General features: G+C 34.4%; 1 protein-coding gene and 1 long non-coding RNA gene across 6 annotated transcripts in view; one reads left to right on the forward strand and one right to left on the reverse strand.

Moving 5' to 3' along the window:
• Positions 1–18,196, forward strand: part of DCC (DCC netrin 1 receptor) — a 1,195,251-nt gene that overhangs the window by 1,055,207 nt on the left and 121,848 nt on the right. For all 5 annotated transcript variants that reach the window (XM_034943737.3, XM_003827228.5, XM_034943736.3 and 2 more), the window contains 3 exons: positions 1,348–1,486; positions 6,497–6,604; positions 14,141–14,335. In XM_034943737.3, coding sequence (XP_034799628.2) covers positions 1,348–1,486; positions 6,497–6,604; positions 14,141–14,335 — 442 coding nt within the window. The remainder of the gene's footprint in view (positions 1–1,347; positions 1,487–6,496; positions 6,605–14,140; positions 14,336–18,196) is intronic.
• Positions 1–18,196, reverse strand: part of LOC129394583 (uncharacterized) — a 71,218-nt gene that overhangs the window by 7,723 nt on the left and 45,299 nt on the right. The window lies entirely within an intron of this gene.

Below are 18,196 nucleotides of genomic sequence, written 5' to 3' on the forward strand. Positions count from 1 at the left end.
ACTTCTGATAAATATTTGAGGTCATCACTTTAATAGGCTGGATAGGCAAATCACCGAAATGTTATTAGTACAGTTACATATTTATTTGGTGGTGTAATGAAATATACAATTTTCATAACTATAACCTAAGAAGGATTCGTAGTAGAATTAAAAAAAAAAAGATATCCCTTCCTTCAGTAGTAAGGGTAAGATACATATGATATGAGTGGGGGAAAAGAGCTTTTCTTAATTATTTTAGACATAAATAGATAATAAATGTAATGTTTTAAAATAAAAGTATTTAACTTCGAAGAACGATACCTCATACCAAGTACAAAATCATATTTATAAGAGGAACAGTCCCATTTTTTTTGCTTATATGGAAAATATACTTTAATGGATTAAACCTTGCATCATGTTTTTTCTTTATTACCCGTTTTGGTATTTTGAGTAAGCAATAAAGAACTATAATTTACTTTCTACTAAAATATCTCTAACTTGTCATTTAAAAGACAAAGAATGAATTCAGAAGACTTCAATAATACCAACACCACTTTAAACACCAATGTAATCCTTTAGTATTTATCCAAATTGCTGTTCCTTCCTTGATCAATTGCTCCAGTTACCATCGTTAAATGTTTGTTTAATGTGAAGTCTACACAAAGAATGAAAACCATGTGACTCAGCATTGCTTTTGTCTCATGTTCTCTATAAGATGTAAATGGATTCTGGAAGCACTAAAAGTTTAAACCTTAAAGGCTTTTTGAGATACATGATGAGCAGTAGAACTCTAATCAATTAACTTTGTTACAAGTGGAAAATAATAACAATGGTCTATTTAAAATATACAACATTAAAACTTATGCCAAAAAAACCACAGATTTTGATTATAAATGAATTAAGTTCAATGCAGAAAATTTCAAAAATTGAGTTGACAGAAGGAAGTGGAATTTGTCCTGTTGTTCTGGTTCTGTAATAAAGGTAAGTATTTAACTTTGAAAAAAGATATGTGAATACCAAGCACAAAGTGATATTTATAAGAGGCATAGTCTCATATGCCTGATCATATGGAAAATATGCTTTAACCTATTAGACCTTTCAACATATCTTACCTCGGAAAATTTTCTATCTAGTAGCCCCTTTGGACAACCATAATACCTAATTTTATTGGTTATATTGTAAATGTATAATCAGCCAGCGTGAACTGGTTAATAGATGGGAATTCGAGTCAGTGCTATGCTCTACTCCTCTGCTGTTTGGGAGTAGATTACTTTTGTGTTAGCTTATTTAATAGTCTTTTTATATGTCTTGATTTACCAAGTTGATAGAGTTTATTTTTTATCTCTTTGCTGTTTCCTACTTGTATAGTCAGAAGACACAACATCTCTAAGTTACACAGCAACAGGCCTCAAACCAAACACAATGTATGAATTCTCGGTCATGGTAACAAAAAACAGAAGGTCCAGTACTTGGAGCATGACTGCACATGCCACCACGTATGAAGCAGGTATGTGAGGAAATGTCTACTTTGGACCCTTGATAATGGTGTTTCCCAGGTTCTGTGGAAATTAGAACATGTGTTCCCTATGGTGTCTCAATTATACCTTATCCTATATAAAATATTTCATCCTCTATAGTTCATAGCACTTTTATATCTAAGAGTATTCTCCTCACACTAGAAAAAACATGAATCTCCAATGGCTTAAGTAATCTGCTTTCATGATTAATACACGGTTTCTTCAGGGTGTTAACTCAGGGGATCTGACTATAAATCTTCTTTTCACTACATTTAAGTAAAGAACAGAAATCCGTCCAATGAACTCGGTCCAAAACAGTTGTGTCTTTGAACAATTGTCATGGTAGGTATTTCTCATTTTGAAAAAAAGAAAAATAGATGCAAAAGAAAGCATTGCATTACAACCGAAGTCTCATGGATATTTACTGTGAATAACCTTGGCTGGATATGGGAAGGAGTTTCCAGGTGGTTTTGTTCACTCCTGGGAAATGGGGTAACATAATAGAAGACCTTTATGCAATTTTAAATAGTTCAAATCTAGGGTAATGCAATTCACTGTAATTTTTACTGGTCACATTTACTATGGATCGTAAATGTAGAGTTTATAACTTTAACAAGGATGCAGTGTACTTGACATTTATAGTTCACAGAAATCCAACTTCTGAAGAATCCAGGGCTTAACATGTTTTTTTGATGGGTTTCATAATATATCATATTTGTGGGTAAACTGCACTAATTTTCAAATTTTAAAAAAATGCTAATAAAGCTGTTTCCTGGGTAAGTTGAATTTATCTTTCCATTAGAATTTGTCCCATGGGATTGCAGTTCTAATTTTTAACTCCAACTATTATTTTAACTATTACAGTTCTAGTGAGAATATTTTTACATATCTGTGGATACTTCTTTCAACAAGAAGATTTCTAGTTGGCCTAATTTAATTTTAACATCCTATTTTTCTATTTTACCTGTTATTATCTCTTCTTCTCAGAATTCCACCCTGAATGCAGAATGTTCACAGCTTCTTAGGGTTAATAAGACCAGCCGGATGAGATACATACTATTGGATAGAGTAAACAAGTGAACAGTCTACTCTTCCTTTTTACTTGAAAGGAGATGAATGTAGATAAATGTGAAATAGTAAGAAATTTGGCCTTCCCTGTGTGAAAGAGAAGTAGTAGTATTTTCATCTTAATACAAGCAAATTCATTCATTTTTTTCCTCTCATAAACATAAAATGCACACCAACATCTGACTTGATATATGCACCCTATTGATTTCTCATCAACTGCCTAGCCTTGTAGGGACACCAGTGGTGAGACCCATTGCTAACAAAAAGATATTAACTTTTAGAAATGTGGTTAGTAGAAAAGGTAATAATCTGGACAAAGGTGTAAATAGCACATGGATAGGATCCCTGAGTGATGATGAGAAGTAAGAAGTAATTCACAAGTGTCTGCAGGTTTATAACTGTGAGAAGGAAATTCAGTGAATAAAATAACTCTAAAGTTTGCTTCTAGTTCTGCAGTAAGATAAAGACCATATGGGGCTACACCATTATGTGTTGAAATGGCTTGTGATAAAAGATACGAGTGACTGGAAATTTTTTGAAATCAAGCATTTCATTCTGTCCAGATAATGAATCCTTCCTTTGGTTTTGGTTAACTGAAGTAAAATAAACGTGACAGGAAGGACACTTTAAATAATTAGGCCTTGGAAAGAGACAGGCATCAGCCTTATTATTCCTAGGCTATAGAAATGAGGAACTGTTGGTTTATCCCTTCAAGGTGCTACCATAGTAATTATTTGACTCCACCTTTTTTATTTCCTTGTATGTAGATTCAGTGTCACAAAAGAGAGAATATTATTGGCATCTTTTGAGACAGGTGATCACACAGCTAAGGAGAAGATGGGATAAGACCATGGAATTCCCAACTGATATTGCTACCAAGCTTTCATGATATAGAGGAGAGCTTGTTTTGCAAAGAGAAAAAACAAGTCCTTCTTTAAAAGGAAGAGGAGAGGATGGGTTGCTGGACAGTGCAAGTAACAAATGCCCAATACAATTCCTATGGCTGAAATCTTCTGAAACTTAAATGTTACCTTACATTAATGTACTTAATAAAGAAATGGAAGTATAGGAAAAAATGAGAGCCAAAGAAATCAGAGGACAGTGCTTGTCTAGTGGACCAAGATATTAATTAAGGGTTTTTAATAATGTTAATTTATAATTGTCATGCCTTGAGATAGGAACTTGGTAAGGAGAATATAGTCTATGTCTTTGAGCGAATTGTGGTCCAAAAAAAAAAGAAAAAGCATTTTTTTAAATTCCTGAAGTAATATCAGAAATATAATCATAAAATTGTGGACAAGTTAAAATCAGAGCAAACAAAGTACAGATTCTGTCTGGAAAAATAAGAGGAAGTTTCACAAAATAAATGAGGTTTGAGCTATGGCTTAGTTGAATTATCACATACTCATTCCAGGGACTTCCAAAGGATGGAAAACTCATGTGCAAAAATACCCAAGCAGGTGTCAGAAAGATGATGTGTTAAAGAGACACTTATGATTGGCTCAAAGTGAGTTGAGCACAGTGTTCATGGGACAACAAGGGGAATGAAGTACATAAAATAAAACAGAATATAAATCCTAGAGGTCCTGGTGTTTATTTTTATTTATTTATATTTAATCCGAAGAGAATGGGTAGACAATGAAGAATTTCTAGAAATCATTCCAGGCAGAACTCAAGAACTCAGGAGAAGAGCAAGGCAGAGGAATTCTGCTTGACTTAGTAGGGATTATTGAAATTGTGAGGGCCATATTATTTTTCAAATATTAAGGAACAGTGTGCAGTTCATATAATAATGCTAGACATTTAGGTCATTAATTCCAATACCAAATTTTTATTCACCAATATTCACATGACTTGAGGAAAAATAAGAGCTTGCACAGCACCTGAATTAGATTGGTTGTTAGATTTTTTTAAATTAAATAACTAATTCTTCATTGTATTATATTGATAGCTAAAGTTGAAGAATCACTTTATCCTTTTTGAATGCATAACAGATTCAGTGAAGCAATCTAATCATCCTCATTTGACTATTTTCTAAACAAACATCAATTTGAATTTTAACATAGTTAAGACAAAACAGGCTATTTTCACTAGTAAAAAAGATAAAGATTTTAATTACTTCCAGAAGTGGAAAATTCCTTATTACGTTTGATGAATACTAATCTAAGTTATTTTGTGACTATATCTTACCTTCCTATTCATAGCCGGGAAAATATCCTGAATGATCTCTCTGTGAGAATAATCCTTCTTTAAGACAGCATTGTCTTTTTAGTATTTTGCCATAATGAATCTGCATTTCTTGCAAGAATGTCCTGATATGGTTTCATTAAGCCATTTATATCATATTATATTAGACTGCATATGTTATTTTATACTGTATTAGTATCTATGCAGTCTTTTTACTAAGGGATCAACTATACTCCACCTATGTTTTCTTCTCCTTCATTCCCCCCTCCTCTTCTAATTCTCTTTCTCCATCCATCCCTTCTTCTTTTTTGAAAATGTGAATATATTAAGTACATTGTCAATGATTAAAATTAAGTGCACGTTTGGTTAACCTGCAATCCTAGTGACTTTGAAGATCAGGGTGTTGGAAAGAAAATAGTATGGTAGATGGGAATGATTGATGTCTCCTCTATTTGGCTCATATTTGGAACACTATTCAGGAAGAGATACTAGAAATACAGTGTTAATAATGTCCAGATTCTGCAATATATGACCAACAGAAGTACCAAAGAGAATAGGGTGAAGATGAGTTCAGAATTAGAGACTGATTTCTATCTTGTCCTACACAGAATTTTTATGTGGAGACCAGGAAATTACTCCAGATCCCAAACACGGAACCCAATACGTTCTGAATCTGCCTTTGTTAGACTAAGGGTAGCAAAGTTGCCGTGGATAACAGACTTGTGGCATTGTGAGCTACCCAGAAGGAAAACTTGTCTTCCAAAACGTAGAAAGTGAGAGAGCAGATTGGAAGAAGCCTGGAAGATCCTTGGCTAGCTTAGCCAGTTTGCTGCCACCTTTAAATATTTAAAATTGTTTTGAGTACAACATGTGGGAGAAGTAGTCTTAGGAGCAGGACTTCGTGCCATCTTACTTCATGCTGGATTGATACTAAGACACTCATAGTTATTTTTTACCTCTTCTATTTTAATTTCTCATGTGTGCCTTCCTGTTGGTTTAGAAGATGCCTAATATGTCACCTAGCTAAGATATTTTGACCCCAGTTTTATCTCATTTTAAAAACTTTTTGGCTTTTAAGGAAGTATAGACTTAGATGACATTTTTATTTATAAATGCCTGCAGTTGTAACAGAATTCTTCTGAAGACATGTAATCATCCAGCGTGGCAACATAGACCCATCTCTACAAAAATCAAAATTAAAATTAAAAATTAGAGTAGTGGTGTGCAACAGTGGATCCGGCTACTCAGGAGGCTGAGATGGGAGGATCACTTGAGCCCAGGAGGTTGAGTCTGAAGTGAGCTATGATTGCACCACTGCACTCTAGCCTGGGTAACAGAGCAAGACCCTGTCTCAAAAAAAATAAAATAAATAAATAAATAATAAACTAGAAAAAGATATGTAATCATCAATCTCACTAAGTATACATTTCTTCATTCTTATAATGATTCTTTTATTTTTAGTGTGAGCCCACTTGAAATACCAGTTGTACTTTTCTCCTTTATATTCACACATACTCTCTTCTGTTCTCTATAGTCACACCTTGGGAATCATTTGATTTCCATAAAAATTATTAATTTTTGTATCCTTGTTTGCTTATTCAAATCCTTGAAATAAACGAAATGGCAAAATAGACATGATATACTTCTTGATAGATTCTGAATGTCAACATCATGATGAAATTTCCAACAATGTTTATTTTCTTTCACATCCAATGACAAGGCCTTATCTCTGTCTCACCTCACAGCCCCCACCTCTGCTCCCAAGGACTTGACAGTCATTACTAGGGAAGGGAAGCCTCGTGCCGTCATTGTGAGTTGGCAGCCTCCCTTGGAAGCCAATGGGAAAATTACTGGTAAGCATCTCCACTTTCTCTCCCAGCATAGCTCTCCCTTGTCCTATAGTTGCTTACCCCCTACATGAGCTGCTCCTGCCTTTCGTGTGGCATTATTCTGTCTCTACATCTCAGCTGACTCCATGACCCTTTTTGATTGTTTCTTCTTTCCCCTTTTGACCATGGAATTCTTCTAATGGTGCACACACACACACACACACACGTCATTTGATTTGCTTCACGAAAGATGTGTATTTCAATTAGAATAGACCTTTCTGTTTTTCATTCTCTGAAGCATTAAGACAACCTTCTAATGGAGTGCCCTGAGTATAAATGTCTATAAAGAAGCTGGTTGTTTGGCAATTATGAAACACAAAAGATGCTTAATGACTGTGTTTGTGTGTGTTTGTGTGTATGGCACATATGGAGGTTTGGGGATTTTTAGTTTCTCACTTAGGTTTTAGCTTCTTACTTAAATCATAAAGTTCACAAAACACTTAATATTGACTGACAGAAATTGAACATAATGAATATTTCACAGTGACAGATTTTATTTTGCCAAATATTGCTGATAACATCAATGCCTAATTAAAGCATCCGTTAGAAGCCTGTAATGTTAATTTAGTATGAAAAATATAATGGAGTTCTATCAGAGATTTTGCACTTAAATGATCACTTTAGGCTTTTAATAGATGTCTCCATAGCATATAATTATTATGAAAAATATTGTATAACTCAAAATGTGAACATTATAGTCTAATTAACTTGAACCATTGGGTTAGGAACATGGAAGAGTCACTCCTTTTTTCCTTCTTTTTTTGCATACAAGAGCTGGATAGCAGTATTATAAATTAACAAAGTAATTCAGCCGTCCCGTGATACAGAGAGATAAGCATGGAAATTATACTTTCAGAAGGCACACTTACTTTATGTAATTTACTTTCTGAATGTTGCAAAATGAAAAGATAACGTGAAAATTCCAAATAGGATTGAAATTTAAGTTGAAAATTTGTTTTCTCTAGGAAATTGCTCTTAGCACAATAGCAAACAGAATTTTTATTTGAGCTGACAAATATGGAAAAAGAAGTGAGGCACAAAATTTCCCCAAGATCTTATATGTTCACTTGTCAGTGTGCCAGGCCTTTTAAAACTGAGACTGGCTCATTCCAATATTCTTTTTTTCCCCCTCATTGTTATAATCTCTTTTCATTGGTTCTATGTCAGTAGTTGTGTAGCTTTTGATTTGTTTATATTTTATTTTGTTATAATCAATTATTTATAAGCTTATGGGAAATCAACAGTAATAAGTTTGAGGAGAAAAAAACAGAAAGCTGTCTAAATAAAAACAGGTTCTGATAGAAAAAGGTATGTTTTTGGCGAAGGAAAAAATAAGTCATATTCTCCACTCAGTTGAATTCTCCATTCTTATTTAAGTAAATCTTATCAGTCAGTGTAAACAATAGAATAAGTTTTTAACTCTGGAAGAAAGCTTAATTTTGCTTCTTCAGGAAAAAAAAAAAAATAGAAGTCTAGCCCATATTAAGAAATGCAAATTTGACTGGGCGCGGTGGCTCACACCTGTAATCCCAGAACTTTGGGAGGCCGAGGCAGGCAAATCACGAGGTCAGGAGATCGAGACCATCCTGGCTAACACGGTGAAACCCCGTCTCTACTAAAAATACAAAAAATTAGCCGGGCGTGGTGGTGGGCACCTGTAGTCCCAGCTACTCTGGAGGCTGAGGCAGGAGAATAGCATGAACCCACGAGGCGGAGCTTGCAGTGAGCCCCGTTTGCGCTACTGCACTCCAGCCTGGGCGACAGAGTAAGACTCCGTCTCAAAAATAAAAAATAAAATAAAAAATTTAAAAAAAAGAAATGCAAATGAATCTAAGCAATAAAATTGTATATGCCAAAATCACAGTGCATATAAAAGAAACTTTGTCCACACTCTTTACTTAGATTTATACGTTCAATGGATCTTACTATTAAAAATCCATTCTCTCACAATGGAAAAATAAAAGTATGGGAGACAATACTTTTGCCTTTAAAAGCCTGGCTTATTTATGAAAACAAAATTGTATTATCAAGTTGAGATATTCCTACTCAATTTAACAGGGAGCAAACAATAAGAACCCTTAAGAGAATTTCTGTGTCATGTGTATTTTGATTTATTTATTCAAATTACTTCCAGAAAATAGAATGATAAAATATTCAAAATACTACACCACTAAGCAGAGAGCACAAATTTGCTATTCTCAGCTTCCTGTGGAAGTGCAACAATTAATAATAAAAAGTAAAAAAAAAGAAAAGAAATGAGCTCTTTCTCAGTGCGGCCAGGTAGATGTGTGCCAAGGAGGGATGTGCTCTCATGTAACCTCTGTATTGTTTTGTTTTCCTAAATCTTTCATGTGTATGGCAGGCAGTAGAGCAGGATAGTTAAGAACTCAGGCTTCTAAGGGAGACACATGAGGAAGTCATTTAACATCCTTGAGTCCCACTTTCTCGGTTTCTCACCTATAAAATAAAGATAGTAATAGAACCGCACTAGAATAATTGTTGTAATACAGTGCTGAGAAAAGCCCCTGATACCCAGTGGGCACTGACACGAATCGGCTATTATTATTCCAGTTTGAAATCCATTCTAGGGTGAGGCTTTACTAATGTGCTTTATACAGAATCCAGATCATCAGTTTTTAAATATAAGTACTCAAAAAGATTAAACAAAAAAGGAGGAAATTCAGATAATCACAGTGCCTAAATTCTCTGATCATAAACTGGAAACTTAGGAATTTGGACTGACATTTTCAGAAGAAAATGATTCAAAATACATTAAGCATTTATTATATGCTTGGCATTCTTCTGAGATCTTTAGTATGATATAAATGATTACATATTCCTATTATTCCATTTTAAAATGAAAAGCTTAGGCCTTTCCTGAGTAAATAACTTACCCAAAATCAAATAAGCAAGAAGTGGCAGAGCTAGGATTTAAAACTCAGGTTTATACTCTTAATTATTACACTATGTTTTGCTCCAATTTATTAGTATTCTACTGGTCTAAATCAGTGATTTGCAGCTGAGATTTTAATTTAATTCATATGAGAAGGGACTGAGCATGGTAATTTTTAAAAGCTTCCCAAGTGACTTATTGTATAGCCAGAGATATGAAACATAGGCCTAAATAAATGCAGTGCCCAACACTATTTAAGATCTGAGACTAACACAAATAGAAGAGTTAGGTCTTTCAGAGATTGTTTCCTTATTAATACAGTCTAATATGTAAGGTTATATTCTCTTTTTCTGTGTCATTTGATAGCCTAGTTTAATTTGTCTCCCTTTTGTAAAATCATCAAACCACTTTTCTTCCCACCACCAGGATATAGCTTCTCAGTCTGATTTGCAGAAATTTCTTCCACTTGATATTGCTTTCCAGAAGGCAGATCTTTTTATTCCCTTTGTTACTTTCTCTGGAAAAGTGTCTATAGTAGAGTTAGGGATTCTGAGGTTTAAAAAAAAAAAGAAAAAGAGAAAGAGGCCAGGCGCAGTAGCTCACGCCTGTAGTCCCAGCACTTTGAGAGACCAAGGTGGGAGGATCACCTGAGGTCATGAGTTCAAAACCAGCCTGGCCAACAAGGTGAAACCCCAACTCTACTAAAATACAGAAATTAGCCAGACATGATAGCAGATGCCTGTAATCCCAGCTACTGGGGAGGCTGAGGCAGGATAATTGCTTGAACCCGGGAGGCGGGTGTTGCAGCGAGCCGAGATCCAGCTATTGCATTCCAGCCCAGGTGACAGAGCAAGACTCTGTCTCAAAAAAAAAAAAAAAAAGAAAAAAGAAAAAAAGTACAGGTACAGAAAGGTAGTGAGAAACCGGTACATTTGTTCAACCTGTGTGGTTATATAGAAATTTATAAGGTAAGGCTTCAATAATGAATTTATTATCTCTCAAATATACCAAACATACACATCCCAGTGAAGTCGCTTGTTTTCTCTGAGGCCATTTTTTAGACTTTTGAATGATGAGGTCTGTTTCTATTCTCCATCTCAGTTCTTAAATTTTAAGACAAGGGTAGGCTTCACCACATATATAAGGAATTTGCTCAGATACAATTTGGAATTGTCAGAAACTAATGTCTGCACCTTCAACTTTAGTTTGATCCCAGAGCTGTCATTTTTAAATGCTTAAGTGAATAATTTTACATAGATTAAAAACATAGTGAAGACAAATATTTTATCATCATCATCTGATAAATGAGGAGAATCGGGAATCAGTGCAGTTGACCTGGGATGGGGGCAAAATTCTCCAATTTTCCAGTTTCATCATGCACTTAAAACAGCCCATGAAAATTTTTAACGATTTCATTAAATATCTAAATGTAAAACTTATGTACTTACAGGCTAAAGGATTTCATTCAATAAGTGACTTTCGATACCTCTTATGTGAATATGATTTTATTAGATTTTTGGGGGGAATAAAAAAGTAAGATATGGCTCCTGAACTAAAGAAATGTTTTTATCCTTTTGAAGAGGTAGGACATGCACATAATAGAATATATACATATATATATACAAATTTTATATATATCTTTTATATTTAGCTGCATATATATATCTCCAGTGATTTTTATTCTGGATATATATATATATATATATATTCACTATTACTCTCTCTATATATATATATATGTTCAGTAACTTTTACATAGATAAAAACATAGTGAAGGCAAATATTTCATATATATCTATAACATATTTATCTTAGATATATTACATAGTAATATATGGATATTTATAGAAATGTATACTCAGAAATGTGTGTATGTACACACACATATATCTCCAGTAGCAGGTTCTTCTTTTTAATAGATGTGGAGATGTGGATCTTCATGGACAAGATTGGAGACTGCTCTGGTTCAAAGAATATGAGGCAATTTTATTGATGTTTATCATGGGGGCTGAATTACAAAGGGATGGACACACATGAGACAGAAAACAACTCCTTTATCAAACGATATTCATAATCCCTTTTGAATTTTAGAACTCCAAGTTTAATATTTAACAGACAGAAAGGTCATACAACTTTTTAAGGTTTGTGGAATTCTTTATGTTGGTAAGGCTTTTAGTTTCGAAGCTCTCAACATCTCAAGATATTCATATTTTCATCATTGACATCACAACAAATGCCAAAAATGTACAGATCCCACATATCCATTATGTCCCTGACCTTGTTGATCACAGTAATCATTTGGGGTGTAGATTACTGAGGTTACCCTTGACCTGTAGTATTAGAAGCCTATTGTTGTATAGCAATATTATCACAAATGTAGCAGGGTAAAACTGCACATATTTGTTATCTTATGATTTTTGTGAGTCTGGAATCTGAGCACAGTTTAGCTTTGGGGTCTCTTACAAGGCTGCAAATTCAAATGTTCACCTGGCTGAGGTCTCATCTTTGGTTTCACAGAGGAAATAGTTGCTTTTAAGCTTATGTAATTGTTGCCATGGCTGTTGGCCAGAAACCACCCTCAGTTCCTGCCACAAAGTATTCTCCATTGGGCAGACGTCTTCATCAAAGGCGAAAGAAGAGAGTCGGGTATCTGCTAGCAAGGCAGATGTCATGATCTTATGTAACACAATTGTGAAATTGATATTCCATTGCATTTCCTGTCTTCTATCGGTTAGAAACAAGACTTAGGGCCCATCTACATACCGACAGAAAGGAATACACAAGGGCATGATATTACTAGAGGATGAGGATAATTGGTGGCCATCAAAGATTGTTTACCACATGTATTAAATCAACATATCCTGTCTTGGGGTCTGTATTTTATGATCTGTACCTATCCTTCAGGTAACTATTATGATTATGCAGATTTGGGAAATACTAAACCTAGGGGAAAGGTGAAAGTCAATACAAAATAGATGTAAGTTTTCAGCATTGTTCAAAATTTAAGAGAAATGAGCTTCCAGATGTTGGAGATTGTAAACATTGCTTAATCCTACATAATCAGAAGGACAAAATATCCAGTGACGCATCCCCCAAGCCCAGGCATAATTCTATAAGGCCCTATGGGATTAAGTGATGAGTGATATAAAATGGCACATGTGTTTTTACTTTATTGAAGTGTATTACCATGTTTATGGAGAGGAGAGCTTGTGATTGAGGAAGGTTTCATAGGCCAGATATACCTTAAAGTAGACCTTAATGGATGAGTAGGATTTGGATGGAGTGAAGAAAGGTGGAATGGTGTGGGAATAAGCGGGAAGGAAGAATCATCATGGAATGGAGAATAGTCTTCCTGTAGCGAAGGTTTGTGCTGAGATGTACATAGTGTGCATGGCTATTTTCTGAGTCTGAGAACCCTCTGACATAACCCTTAACCACTGCGAAGACCTGTGGGTGAAGGTCCCCAGTCCAGCTGGGACAAGAGGGACTCAAAAGGAAAGAATAGGTAAATCAAAGGAAGACACTTGTTCTTAAGAAAACGACTTACAAAGAATGTATTTGATGCATAAATAGAATGAGGGACACTTATAGCCTATGTTATATAGATAGCATTGAAGAATTGTGGCAGAAATGGAGATCAGCACGACATTTGTTTATCAATGACACCTATCATGAGCGCCTTTACAGTGTTATCTGACAATATAATATAAAAGTTGTTGATTAATGTTTTTAAATTAGAGCTAGGTCACAAATTGGTTAAGTATAATGTTAGAGTATAAATATGTGACAGGAATCCATGAATTTGTTCGGGTGCATATTAGACTATCATGACTGAGTACACACAACTAGCACTCAAGTAACATATCCCCTAACACAGAAAATCAATAATACTATATAAACATAGGTTATTAATATCTGAGATAATAAGTAGATCATGTACAGTTATCCAGCAATACTTATTTCTTTGACAAGCTAGACTGGACTGGGAGAAATAGTATACTGGTAAAGAATCCCATACATAGTCTGGTGGTAAAGAATATTGCCCAGACTTTTACCAATCAGTTTGGGTCACCTGCAGCTTCACCGTCTGTGAAAGGAAAGCAACACCGCCCCTGGCAACCTCACTAAGTTGTTACAGTGATCAAATATCATTTATTTATATTACACTTTAAACATGTATAGCATTTTATACCTTCCAATACATTTTTATTAAGCACAAGCCAAAATAAATATTGTTTATTTTCATCATTGGACTACAGGGAAAATTATACAGACTTGTTATCTCTGTTTTACATTTTTCATCATGCTTTCATATTAGAACAAACTAATAATCAGGATTTATAGGTAGCAGAAAGCACACATTTTTAAATGTGGCAGATATTTTTATTTCTAACAGCTTATTCTATTTTCTGATTCTGTACATTGCAGCAATTATTTATCTAATCCTTGCATTATGAAAAAAAGACATTACTTACAGAACTGCTGTAGTTTACAGATTGTGGACATATAATAATTATTGTAAATTACATTTGGGAAACCTGGGTGTTTGGAAGCAGAACTGCAGCATGTAGGACACCAAATTAAGTCACATTTGTCTATTTATGCAGCTTACATCTTATTTTATACCTTGGACAAGAACATCCCAATTGATGACTGGATTATGGAAACAATCAGTGGTGATAGGCTTACTCATCAAATCATGGATCTCAACCTTGATACTATGTATTACTTTCGAATTCAAGCACGAAATTCAAAAGGAGTGGGGCCACTCTCTGATCCCATCCTCTTCAGGACTCTGAAAGGTTTGAGTAATTTCCTATTATGCTTTTCTTTTCCTGTGGGATTGTTATAAAATAGCTTTGCACTCTGTGTTAGAAATGGCCCTGCACCATCTCTATTAGCAACATGGCTGCAGTGGACATTCAAAATAAATTAAAATGTAGCTTTTTATGCTCAAAGCCGACATATCAAAGAAAGATCTGCCATCAGCACATGGCAAACATATTTAACATGACTTTTTTCATTTACAGTCCTGCTAGAAGTTTGTATTGATGTCATGTATATTGGTTCTATTCAAAATATAATGAAATGCTTCAGCCATTTTATGTAAGGGGATAAAAATTAAAATGTATTGAATTATGTGAATAGCATACTATTGCCAACTTTAGGTATTTTCTTTCAGGTACTATTATCCCTTATATACTAAAGAAAATTTTGATATGACAAGACAGAAAGTTCCAAACCAAAAAAAAAGTCTATTTATTGTAAAGAACCAAGGTAGAAACTATAAAAAAAAATTGCAATATGATATCTAGAAGAAAAAATGTTCATACAGAGAAACACTAAAGCTGAATAGTAGTGATTACATCAAAATATTTTCATATAAGTACTTACTATTTTAGAGCACAGTATTATTTTTCTGGGGGACAAATGGTTTGAAGAGTCATTTAACAATTGAAAATAATTTGAAACATTCAAATGATTACAATAATTTGAATGTTTAATTCATTTAACAATTGAATAATTTGTAATAAGTTTCACAACTAATATTTAAAGTTGTATATTTAAGGCATGATATGTGTTGTTCTAAAGAAGGATAACTTAGCTCTTAAATCTGTGACCACATCATACCTCTATATCTGGCAGAAATCTTAATACATGATAGTAAAGTAAAAAATTAGAAACACACGTATGATTGGCTTCTTCTGTTTGACATACTAAAAGAAGAGTCTTAGTATAACTGTATAGCCTATTCCTCAAATCTTCTAGGAAAGGTACCCTAGTAAATAAGGGACTTTTGAATTCTGATGAGTGAGCTATTCAAAAGCTGGGTTTTGGTAGCAGCTAATCTGAAAATTTGCCAACAACACACAAGCAAGCATTCAGCCAAAGCTTGCATGACAGTTCTTAATGGCGGAGTAGAAGTTGGGAGGAAAGTAGGATAGAAATGAGTTCATCTTTGTCATCTAAATTTTGAGGACTTCATGTCTAAATCAGGTTTCACTCCAAATGAGCAATCAAAAGGCAACTGGTTATTCATTTTGTGGCAGCATGAAATGTAACTAGATAGTGTTTTGCAAATGCTTCATTTTTATCTATAGATGAGTGCCAAATTAATTTCATACTCATAATGTTTGCCAACTGAGAGATCTGAGGAAAGGTTGAAGATGACTTAAGGCATCCAAATGTGTTAAACAGCAGAGTGATGAGTTATCATAAGATTTGCAGGCCCACATTGATAGCCATCCCAGGAATTGTTTAATGAGCTCAGTATTTCACTTGGTACTGTTTACCCTAAGTGCCCTAAATACATCTAGAAAACTAAGAACAAGTTCAGGAATTTGTTCTATGACATAATAGTTCAAAGAGTTATTTCTAATACCCTGATTTGAAGTTTAATATTGTCTACCCTAAATGTCATGCTCGATAATAGTCAATTCTATTTTAAACACATGTTGTTTATATGCTAAAATAAGTTTTTGATCATTTAAAATTACTCAGAAATATTGATATTGGTCACTTTTATTAATAATTTTGTACACGTATGCATCTTACAAGACACCTACAATGGCAAATGTTCTAAGACAAATAAATTACTCATCATAAGAGATTTAAAGCTACAACATAAGCATTTTAAAGATTTGGTGTAGAGCCAAATCTACACCAAAGATAAAATCATGCTATTGCTCTCTGATTTAAGATTTTCACTTCCCAAAGCTGCAGCAGAGCATACTGTGCTCATCAGAATGTAACTTTGTTTGCCTGAGACAAAGGCTTAGATGTCCCGAAGCTGAGAAAACTCCCAGTACTCTACTGGGTAATGGGCAAGTATTTCATAGTAATGCTTGTGCCAGGCAGGTGTCCACGAACGTCATTCCTTCGTATTTAGCCTTTGCAAGGATCGCAGCATTTTATTCTAGAGGCTAGCATTTGGTCTTTTTGATATTAACAACCAGTCAGAGAAGTACAGGAAACTCAGTCAATAATCACTGTTTAATTAAAAGGACATTTGTAATTAGAAAGGGATTATCTTACTGTAAACTTATGTAGGTACACATATATGATGTATCTAATTCTTTCTTTGGAATGTTAATTAAAAGAATCTTGACCTTGATTACTTGACCACATAGGAACCTGCACATACCCACCTTTCCACTAATCCTCCCCAGGGTCCCATTGGGATACATACACACTGTCAAACTATTGGAAGACTTATGTCTATCTCTGCCCTATCCTGTGGGTTTTTCCTGCTGATAAAGCATGCTTCCCCATGCTGGCCTATCGGGTAATAGAGAGGAAGGATGCTCCCAGTGGAGTAGACCACAGAGGATTCTGGTGGAGGGAGGGAGTCACTTCCTACACACAAAAGAGCGGTATTCAGAGTGAAAGCCCAATAGAGTACAGTAAATTCTTTGGGCATCCTTAGTCATCATTCTGAAATGTGCCTCTCCCCTATCCAAGAATATAGCACTGAAAGCTTTGGACCAGAATAGAAAAAAGTTCTAGTCGTCAAATTCTTTTATGACAAAAATACATGATTTTTCTTGACTAATGATAGAAACATATGACAGAAAAAAATCAAGGCACAAATGTAAGCCATTTTTGTCTCTAATAAAAGGTAGTTATGAGAATCCATATGGTCCCTGTTGGAAAATACTCTTCAGTAGATAACATTTTGAGACATTCAAAATTTCTCAAGTTCTATTCAGTGCAGCTTTGCTAGTAGAAAAATAAATTCAAAAGATAAAAATGAGAATGGGTTTGTCTATCATTACATGTAGTTATTTATCCCTTGCTAAAAATATCTTAGACTGCAGACAGTGCATGTATATGATTAAAGATAAAGGGCAGACAAAGAATGGAGATGAGATAAGGGTGGTAGTCTCGTCTTTTTTGACATAATTCTAAAGAATTCTCACCTAAATATGAGATGCTGATGAGGACAGTTTCTTAAATGTGTCCCAGTCTGGCTGCCAAACCTACATACTTCCTGGATTGGGTGGGCACTTATGACCTTGACATATCTTGTCAAGGATCAGGTCATTCTTGCTGGAGACCTGTAGCACTTCCAACAACATACTGTCCTTTCTCAACAGCTGTGTTAGGATCTCAGTTCAAAATCGTATTTCTGTCCATAAGCTACATATAATGCAATTGCCTGTCAAAAGCATCTTTATCAATACTGTAATAAAACACTATAATAAAATGTATTTGAGAAGCCATTAATTTTCAATGGGAAACAGAAGAGAAACTCTAGATAAAATTAAACTGTGGTGATTAAATTAAATGGCTGGTAAACCTTTAAAAATGTTTGTTAAATCTTGACAAGGTACAAGATTTCATAAAACTTATTTAAAGCTTTCAGAGAGCACCAAATTCTAACCACTAGCCCATCAGAGAGTGTCAAGATAAATAAATTCTGCAGCTCTACTATGCAGCATAGTTCCTATAAATAATATAACTGTATTATGTACTTAAAATTTAGTAAGGTGGTAGATCATATACTGTGTTTTTACCACAATAAATAATAATAATAATAAAATGGGTGGGAGGAAACTTTGGGAGTTTGGGGCAAGTCTGTGGCTTTGAAGGTGGTGATGGTTTCATAAGTATATCCTTACTCTCAAATTCATTGAATTGCCTACATTAAATATGGGCAGCTT

This window comes from Pan paniscus, chromosome 17 (genome assembly GCF_029289425.2).
Source record: "Pan paniscus chromosome 17, NHGRI_mPanPan1-v2.0_pri, whole genome shotgun sequence".
Classification (NCBI taxonomy): domain Eukaryota; kingdom Metazoa; phylum Chordata; class Mammalia; order Primates; family Hominidae; genus Pan; species Pan paniscus.